This window comes from Seriola aureovittata, chromosome 1, assembly GCF_021018895.1.
Source record: "Seriola aureovittata isolate HTS-2021-v1 ecotype China chromosome 1, ASM2101889v1, whole genome shotgun sequence".
Lineage (NCBI taxonomy): Eukaryota > Metazoa > Chordata > Actinopteri > Carangiformes > Carangidae > Seriola > Seriola aureovittata.
The window spans coordinates 11707799-11718213 of record NC_079364.1 but is presented as its reverse complement, the minus strand read 5'-3'; the positions used below and the strand labels follow the sequence as shown (position 1 = coordinate 11718213).

At 39.2% G+C, this 10415-nt stretch overlaps 1 protein-coding gene across 1 annotated transcript; it reads right to left on the bottom strand.

The window, feature by feature from the left end:
• Positions 1 to 381: 381 nt before the first annotated feature.
• On the bottom strand, positions 382 to 9607 carry cul4a (cullin 4A). Its single transcript, XM_056380668.1, has 20 exons — positions 8990 to 9607; positions 7197 to 7312; positions 6545 to 6648; positions 5825 to 5894; positions 5620 to 5693; positions 5381 to 5543; positions 5200 to 5289; positions 4992 to 5074; positions 4386 to 4453; positions 3913 to 4031; positions 3592 to 3784; positions 3352 to 3456; positions 3103 to 3213; positions 2572 to 2657; positions 2314 to 2421; positions 2088 to 2201; positions 1888 to 1993; positions 1623 to 1795; positions 1376 to 1528; positions 382 to 1283 (listed from the first exon to the last, which is right to left on the bottom strand). The coding sequence occupies exons 1-20, from the start codon at positions 9129 to 9131 to the stop codon at positions 1188 to 1190; spliced, it is 2274 nt and encodes a 757-aa protein (XP_056236643.1). The 5' UTR covers positions 9132 to 9607; the 3' UTR covers positions 382 to 1187.
• Positions 9608 to 10415: the final 808 nt, after the last annotated feature.

The window sequence follows — 10415 nt, the reverse complement described above, 5'->3', positions numbered from 1 at the left end:
AAATCAGGTGTATGTAAAGAGAACAGACAACAATCCACTGCCTATTTTATCATTTGGGGCTGAGAAATACAAAGTGCAAAAGGACAAATTAGTGTTGTGATGTATAGCAGTTTCAGATCTAACTCATTTTGCTATTTGTTCTTATGCCTAAAATGCACACCACAGAGCTGCATTTGAGACAAAAATCCTCCTTGTTACTCATTTGCTCACTCACTATTAACTATTTCTGCTTTTTTCCCCTGTTTGCTAAGATTGATTTGATAAAGTCAGATTAGACAGCAGGAGTTGTCAGCATCAAGAACTATGTAACAAGCTCAGGCTTTGTAAAAACAAAACTACCACTAGCAGGTTATCTACAAATTCTACAAATAATTACTTGAATCATTAAATATCCATTTATTCAGGTTCACTTTTCTCACTCGTACATAGAATACAATCTGATCTACAAAAACGTCAGCACATGACATTGGACATTTGGACATTTTGGTCAAAACATACAAGATACCCAAAGACAAAGTGGCTTGCCTGCATATCATTTAGCGTCTGTGTTACGAGCAATGACCACCGCCCTCTGACCTAAACACATCTGACTCGGCCCCTCAGGACCACTTCATTCGTCCTCAAGTCTCTTCTCTTTGTCTTCAACAGCTGTTTCTCTGCCAAATCAAGCAACCAACCAATCAGGTTTACACTCAGCAGTTTATGCAGCCGTTCATGAACAAAAAATTAAAATAAAAACAAAACAAAAAAAAAAATCTTAAAACTCAAGACAAACCAACTATAGTAGAAAATAAGTGATTTTAGAACAATGTGATGGAGAAAAAAAAAAAATCCCAATCCCGAGGAGGATAAACACAACAAAAACAGGGGAAAGTGCTAGTTATTTTCAGTTGAGTTTTGCATTAGCAGATTTGTAAGTCACATAAACCAACCATCAACAACCCGGGCCACTCCTCCAGCCCCATTCCAGAGTCCCACTAAAGATATCGCAGAGTGGGAACAGTACAGCCAAGTCTCTCTCGTCTCTCTGGAGCTCTGTGTGATCTGGATGCTGCGTCCAGGATTGTGGATGGAGGGAAAGATGGGCACCAGAGGAGAGTCGTGGGTGGCTGAAGGGCTGTAATGCTGTTTTGGGGGGCAAGCTTTACGCTTGCTGTGAGGAAAGCATGGCAGTGAGTGCTACCCCCTCAGGCAACATAGTGGTACTGGTTAGGAGTCTCCTTGTCACGTTCCATGTAGTCTCTGTCTATGAGTGACTCGATCCGCTTCTTCAGATCGCCCGGCTGTAGAGAGGAAGGCAAGACAGACGCTGATGAGATTTCTGTGTGTGTGCGTGTATGTGAATAATACGAATTAGAAGCTTAAGATACGTAACCTTGACAGGGAACTTCAGCTGGTTGTAGAGCTCTGATACCAGTAGGTTGTGACTGAGGGTCTTCCTCATCTTCATGATGCGAACCACAGCTGCATCAATCTGATACTGCCTGTCTTGAAACACACGCTCTGTGGTGCTTACCTGCTCCTCTACCTGGGAGGAAAATGCAAAAAATGGGTAAAAGTAAGCCCTGGTTGAGCAGGAGTGAATGAAAAGAGAAAGAAAGGAATGTGCTAGTATTTTTTACCGTTTCCTTCATTTGGATCTGATTGATCTTGATGCGGAACAGTTTGTGTTTAAAATCGTTGTTGAAATTGAAACGGTCTCCATCCTCCACATCTTTCCCTCGAGGGTTCTTGTTAAGGACGCGTGCTTTTCCACAGGCCAGGGACTGCAGCGTACGCCTGAGCTCTCCCTCCTCTGTGCAGGACAAGACAGATTGACAGTGTGATACAGCAAGTACCTCTCTCCCACAATAGAATAATTTTACTACATATTTAAAGACATGTAACCTATGCCAGTGGCAGCACGAATCTCCTCCACGCTGAATTCCTCTCCCTCATTAAACATCAGCAGCACCAGTGTCTGGAACAGCGAGACCTGCAGCTCCTTCTTACCCTGTAGGATAAAGTAGTGCTTGTAAGTGCCGTTCAGACAGTTTCTCAAGCCATCTCTCTTCTCTATGCTCTGTTAGGATGTACCAAGCCTTTACCTCTTTAAACTCTGCCTTTAGCACAGCATGGCCTAGCGTTGGCTGCCACTGCAGCTTCCTCCCACTGTGCTTCCCCAGGTAGAACAGCTTGAACACCTCCTGGAGTTTTACCATCTACCAAAACATAAAGAGATGAATTTTTTACCAAGACTGTCCATAACACAGTCTCTTAAGAGTCAAAGCATAATGTACACAAAGAACAGCATCTAGACATAAAAAAGCTCACCTCTGGGGGCAAGTGGACCTCCATGGGTGTGTATGAAGGCCAGTAGCCCATAGTGAGGATGTTGACAGTAAGTTCTATGTTGCTGGGTTCACTCTGGTTCTGCATATACTGAGATGAAATATCACATCAATTATGCATGGAAAATGCATGGAAAATGCATTTCATGATAGTGCAGTAGAATGCATATACACACTGTAAACATGCCATCAACATTTTAAAGCTACACATGTATGTTTACGAGCTTGAGACTTTAAGTACCTGTTTGAACTGGATCATGATGTCTTTAGACAGTTCCATGTCCTTGAACATCCCCTCAAGCTTACTGGTAAATGCTGCTCCGCATTCTGCAGGAAGTCAAAACCACTGATGTCACAGCTGACTTGTTCTCACACCTCAAATCAACACATATGCACAACTGGCAGGTTACATTAATACTACAGCAGATCATACTTAAGTGCTTCAGCTGTTAGAGCACTGGGCAGATGCAAACATCCTCTCTACATGTATCATAGTATCATAATGTTCATCAAGGGAAGACTTCTAGTCTGCAACTGAAGGATTTAAAAGCGCATTCAAATTTTAGGCTAAATGTTATTGAGAATATAATGTGGTTATACTGTACAGACCAGGTTAACACTGAAAGTTAAATATCCCCTTAAGTCCAATAAAGTACAGGCGAGCCAATTTCCCAGTATTCCCAGAAACTTTAAGCATCCATGGCTCGGACAAAGAGTTTGATCCATGACAACTTGCTAATTCAAGATATAAGACATCGGAGCAGAGATTCACCATGTTTGAGCTTGGACAGCATGGATTTTTCCGCATCAACAGAAGCACTCTTGCCGACCAGCAGACGCTTGGCCAAGTCCTTCTTATAAAATGCTTCAAATACATCTTTTCCTGGAGTGAGAAAACAGAGATGAGGAGGTCTCATTAGAGTGTAACAAGCTTCACAGTGGTTAGTAACAGTAATTGACTGTGAAAGCAAGCACCCCAACTTATGCACCAGAAACACGCACACACAGAACTGTAACTAACCATGTATGAAACGAAAGATTATCATTATCTTGTCCAGGATTCTCTCCAGCTCCTCCTCTGTAGCCTCCTTGTTCCCTGCTCTTAACTTTGAATCCACATATTTAGCTGGATGGGAAACAATAAAGCTGTTATCACAAGCTGGAATTAATAAAAAACCACAATAGAATGAGAGTAAAATGATTTGATTATTTTGTACTTTTACCAAGTTGTTAAAAACACGTAGGTCTGCGCCTGACCTACCAATAAGTTCAGCGGGTTTGTTGGGCCTCTTGTTGATGAATGTCTCAAAGGCCTCCTTCATGGCGTTGATGAATCCCTCGCTCCGTGCAAAACAGCTCTGGGCCACGTTGTCCATCTTGTCCTTGAAGTCCAGCAGGTCTTGCACCATGTCCTTGTCTTTCTCTGGAGTACATACAATCTCTCCACCAAAGGACTACGACCAGAGACAGTTTACAATAATGTGTATATGCATTTCTCAGACATAAAAAGGACCTGGACATGTTTTGTATAGCTTTGTATTTCATGTTCATGTATAGTGTATGTTGGTTGATGCATTAATACCTTAATGTAATCCCTCCAGAACTGCAGCAGTGTGGTAAGTCCTCCCTTCACCTTGCTGAAGAGCTGGTAAAGGAGGGCCAACTCAGTCACACGATTCTCATCCAGCAGGGTGCTCAAACCTGGCACAAAAAATGTTACACATTATTGCATATGTACATGTGCATATACTGTATATTTAATATGTTGAAAAATAAAAATCACCTACATCTTACAATTGATCATTGACATGACATGACATCACAACTATTCAACAGCAAGCCACAAAACAAAGTCGATGAATTCCGTTAAGATTTAAATCAGAAAACAAATCGATACATTATTTATTTACATTCAAACTAGTGCCGTAAAAATTAACATTGTGTGAAATCAATATTCCTGGCACAGTTCAACATAAAATGAACACTATAAGCTTCACATATGTAGTATACACTAGCCCCACAAACACACATGCAAAGTCTTCCACACAGACGTACCCTTTTGTAGTATTGCAGTCATATGTTCTCCTAAAAGTTGTTTCTCAACACAACTAATAAGTGGTTTCCTGTGAAATAGTGAGGAGAAAATAAGAGGGAAAAAATTAGTGTATTCAAAGTCTATACTTAATAGAAAACATATATAGATATATATATAGATATATATATATATCTATATATATATGTATATACAAAAAGTGCAAAATTAAGTCTGCATGTTAACCCTCACACTTTTTACACTAATACTCAGAAAATGCTGAAGGATAAATGAAAATAAGAAACATAGTATACTGGACATTTAGTGAAGATAGCCCTTTGTACTGGGAATACAAGCAGTCACTATGACACTATTGGCACCATTTCTCTATTGGTCCAAAAGTATAGACCATTTGGCAGTTTACATATCACTCTATAAAACAGCACTATGTTTATATGAAGTGGTGGTGCACCTTACCTGGTTGGAATAAATGGTAATAAATGGATATTTATGTTTCCATTTATTTGTATGCACATGAGATTATTAGATTTTAATGTCTATGCATGACATCATTTTTGTCTCAGTAATATCTATGACAACACAATTGAAAATTTGAAAAAAAAGTTTACTGAGTGCTCTGGTCGAGGTAGCTCATGATGCGATCATTCTCCTCCTCTAACCGACGAGCCACATGGTGCAGATACTCAGGCACCTGGACACATACAAACACACATATTCAGTACGTTTGCCAATCAAAAGCGTATCCTTGCGTATGCTGTATATGTGTATGACAGGTTACTGATCACATGAGACAGATCCATTAAGAGTCTTGCTCACATCTCTCTCCTGCATCAGTCGCTGTCCCTCTGCTGCATACAGGCGATTGGTCTCAATCAAAAATCTCTCTTCAAAAGAATCTTTGTAAACCTGAACACATAGTAGACAACCAGGAGGTAAAAACAATGACACACATTCAGTCCATCTACTGATTAATTATGGTAAACACATGATCAGGTACCTGCAGGTCTGACAGCATGCCCAGTAGGCTCCTGAGCAGACTACGATCCACTGTCTCCCCATTCCGCTCCAGTTCTATCTGCTCCAAAATGCCGTCTACTGTGCGCTTCTGAACTGCACTATCACTCACAATGTGGGTACGAAACAGTTCCAACCCAGTGTCCCTGCAACGTTTATATAGCATCAGCCTCCTAAGTACACATTAAAAAACACAATCATTTGAATAAACTGTCATTTTACCAGATTGAGGGCAGTAGGGAGTTCTGAAGCACGTATGTACGATCCAGGAAGAGAAAGATACTCCGGATCATTATCTATAACGAGAAAAGCAAAGACAATCTAAGCATTTGATTCACACTCTTACAGGACACTTTCCTATCAGCAGAACAAAACTAAACTAAATTAGCCATTTTGATATGCATATGTGACAAACATCAAACCTTACAGTTTGTCTGCAGTGGTCCTGCCAGCAGCGATTCATTCGCTTCAGGAAGGAAAGGTTGTCCAAAGACTCTGTGAGCTCCATGTTAAGGAAAAAATCTTTTACCCACACGTCATTGAACCAAAATGTTGAATGACCATACCTCACAGGAAGCACGTATAAACTTATGAACTTTAAGCTGGGTGACACTAATGACTTTTATTCTTATCTGTTCTCAGCAGACCCAGGCTCTTATCAGAGACAAAAAAAGAAAGAAAGAAAAACCTATATTTCAAATCCAGGAAGTAAGTCCAGCTTAGGTACAAACAAACAGACAATGTTGTTAATCAATGACTTCATGTTTTGTTATAAAGCTGCTGTTTTACAATATGTGAAGCATCTGTACATCATCTGCCAGTCACAGCCACTGCTTAATAAAGCCCCATTGTGTGTGATTTCGGGGCATAAAACACAACTGCCAAACTTGATATATATTGACCCCTTGTGAGATATGACTGCAATAGCACCTCAACTGTGTCAGCAGAGCCCAGACTTCCCTAACTTGAGTTTAAAGCTGCCAACATAACTCCAAATGAAACCAACATAGAAATCAGTCAAAATTGCAGGTTTGTGATAAAAAAAAACAAAAAAAAAAACACTGTCCCTTTGATCCCAAGCTCAGTAAATGACTCAACAGGTTTGACACATATCTTACCTGATATAGTGTTTCACAAAAAAGGATATTCTCTGAACTGGTGGATCTGGGCCTGCACATGATCTTCACAGACCTGCCGTAGCTGCTTGTACAGTGTGGGGGAGACTTTATATGAACACAGGTTCTCCACCGCCTTCAAGTGTTTCGAAGAAGCAAGAAGAGGAGACAAAAGCACAAGAGGCACAGATTGTTCACAATTCTACACAAACAGCCATGTGAACACCTGTTAGATGATGTCTTGACTTTAAAGGACCAAACAGGTGCTTTTGGTGATTTATTACAAATTACATGTACTGTATGCTATAATGAACATTTTTGTAAGTATGTGAATCCACGTTTGTTATGTGGCAATGCAGTGGACACTTTTCAAACGATGTACATGGATGAACACCAACTGTAACAAAGAAAAGTAGAGATTTTGTTGATGATGTTGTATATTACTCATCTCAAGGAAGTCACCAATCTCTACAAGTTTATTTTAACCCTGATCTGAAACTAACCACTAGCAACCTCGAACAGCAATGACTGTTCTGCTGAAAGATGTGTTAAATATGATAACCTATAAAGCTTTTGTGCTAGTTATGTTCATTTGTTTGGCACTGACACATTTCTACAATCAGATACTGCAACACACGAACAAAAATATCAAACTGCAGGTGTTTAAAAAGACAGACAGCAAACCTGATAGAGCTCTTCCAAGTTGTACTTGATAGAGGTGCTGTTCTGAATGGCACCCACTGCATCTCGTAGCTTCAACCACGTGTCCTCAGTGTAGTTCTCTGCTAGTTTTGGCCTGTCTGTCACAAAAAGCCCATAATAATGTTTTATAGGTCCTACACAAACTGTCAAACAAGCTAACAGGAGCTCATTACTGCATATGAAACAATATTAGTATTAGAATAAAACATATGTTTAACACAAACATCACATAACAATAATCCCTAATCGAACAATGCAGTATTGTATGTGTCTGTCCAATTAACTAAGGCAGGGGCACCTCCAACACCACACACTTTGGACCCACAGTTAAGTGGGTAAATAATCATTTTTCATGGTGGAAATGACAAAAAGCAAGTTTCCTGGTTTCAGAACTTTTTTTTGAGACTTTTCACTTTTATTCCATTGCTGGTTTCTTTAACTTACTTTATATAATCTTGACATTTATTGTCCCGAATATGTTTGTACATACAGGTGATGTCCTAAAGAAAGCTAACAGTTTTACAGTTTTTCACTTTTTTGAGTTTTTGTAGCCACAGAAATATGTTTTAATAATATTTCAAGATTTAAATCTTGGCTCTTTAATTAGTAAAATCATAACAGAGACAGTTTTGTCTAAGATGAATGTAGTATGAATATGCACACCAGCTCATGCCTGCTAAACTGCTCTGCTCTTACTCTAAAAAGTGAAAAGGAATGAAAAGCTACTGCAGTTTGTCAAGTCATTGCATGTAATTAGCTATTAGCTAACCAACAGGCAAAAATCAAGCAGTTATCAATCTATTTTATTTAATTCTATTTTAAGACAAGTTTAATAATCAGCTGGTTGGATTCAATGCTAAAACTAGTATTTGTTTTATTAATTTGTGGAGTTAATAAAAGGATTGACAGAATAATAATCACTTTCAGGAGATAGGTTCTCTGACAATTCCCTCACCGATTACTTGTGTCAACCCACATACACTGTATTATACCATTATTAAGACCAGAAGTAGGCTACACCCAATATGTGGATTAACTAGTTTATACTGTTCTCACACTTTTTTTGTACAACCATCCAATATTTTCAGCTCTGCCTGCGGATTAATAGTTGCAGTTTTAAATATAATTCATATATTTGTCTATTTGTACAACTGTATGTTTATGTTTATTTGTAATTTATATGTGATTTATTTTGTCCTGCAGTACATTTGTGTCATTTTTGATTTTTGGTTCTTCAGTTGGTCACTGCTCTGATTTGGCCGTTGTCTTGAGCGTTTTTAATTGACATGATTCAGTACTAATCAGTGTTATCAGTAGCACCTGAGGCTTAATATGGTGCGACAACACATTTGAGCCAAAACGTCCGTCTCTATCCATTTAACTTAATAAACAAAAATAATATATTTCAGATTGCGAAAGACCCCTGTTTGTTGACTGAGGTGAGGTTTCGCTCACCTGACTAGTACCCGGAACATTGGTTACAGCCTATATGTGCAAAATCCAGATGTTGTGAGGGGCTTTTAAAATCATCACTGCCCATAAAAATCAATGCATCAAGCATAATAACAATCACTTGGGGATGTGAGTATGTGCTGTTACACAAATAAACCATATGTGAGGCAACATACTAATCGCAGCAGTTAGGTCAGCAGACGACTTTATACTTGCTGTCAAAAACTTGCACAACCAGAGACAGACAACTTTACGAAGATCTAAAAGTTGAGTAACATGCTCTGCGGTTTGATAACGTAGACGAGATCAGTCAATGACGATACCTTTGAAATTTTTGATCACTAACTTCTTTGAAGCGCCAGTTTTTCCTGAGGCCACAGCGGAGGTCCTGGCCATCCCGTTGGTGTTGTGCTCCGTTATAGCAGAGAAGCTGGCTCTCTTGTCCTGTCGGGTGTCCTCTGCCATTATCAGATTAGCGCTTTGGCTTAACGCTGTATGGTCCAAGTGTTTTGCTAAGTTACTGCTGGATTGTTCAGTCGCCTGTTTATTTACTGTCACCGACACAGCCTCTACGTCGAACCAGTTGTCTTTGGTTGACAGCACAGACAGTCGCAGCCTATTTAATACACATTCAAAAACAAACACCGATTTACGCAAGGTAATCAATCAGAAAACATAACTACGGTCAGCTAAATAAACGTGCTAACAGTATGTTATCTGAAACTGCAGCACACTTAAGCTACCAGTTTTCGTCCTCTCCAAAACACTTTAGCTTCATAGGCTAGTCCATGCCAGTCTTGACTATTTACAGATTTTCACGAGTTCAATTATTGTTTTTTGCGACAGTAAACAAAAACATAAAAGCGACATATTTAGCGTTGGTATGACAGACCCATGTTTTGGTGGCTTTCTTTAGCACATAGCTAGCTAGCACAACAAAATGGCTTTTCTCAGACAGTTCAGTTGGACAGGTGCATCTTGGGTGAAAAGCGGCCGAGTTGCGTTCAGGGGCAGTTTGGATTTCTACTGTCTGTAAACGTTTTTCTCATTTTCTCATTTTCTGAGAAGCTGACATGGCCGGATTACACCTCCTACAGGACCCCTATTACCCGGACACTCAGAAACCAACCAGTACTAAAAAAGAAAAGAAAAGATTGAATGATAAGTTAACTGACACAAATTAACTGACAGCAAGTTTGAATGATTAAATGAGAATATTTGCTAGTTTCTCACTTTTCTATACTCAAAATTTTTTGGGTTTAAACTGTCGGCCAGACATAAGAAGCAATTTTAATATGTCCAAGAAAAGTTGAATTGAGGGATTCTGGACTTGGTTGTAGGTACCAAGAGGCTTCTTAAGTTCTAACTGATTGGCTGGTGTCGTTATCAAGGCCATGTCACTTGGTTAGTGCTTTATAACACATATTTTATTTAAATGCAGAAAAGACCAAGTACATGGTTTTCTCCATCTGATTATACACCTGATTAACCTCCTACTAAAACCTTAAATGGGGCACCCACATCATTCTTGCTGAGTCATACTACTACTTCATGGACTAACAACAAGGTTTTCTTTCATTTTTTCTTTTAATCTCAGTAATGTATCTTTGTCTATCATACTTTGTCTTTGTAAATATTTGTAGTGCTTCCATTTGACTTTATTGTGAGCTTTGTAATTTCAAAAAGTAAATTTAGCATGTTTTGTCAGACTAAACAGTCTCATGGGGTATTGAACTCTCTTTATAACCA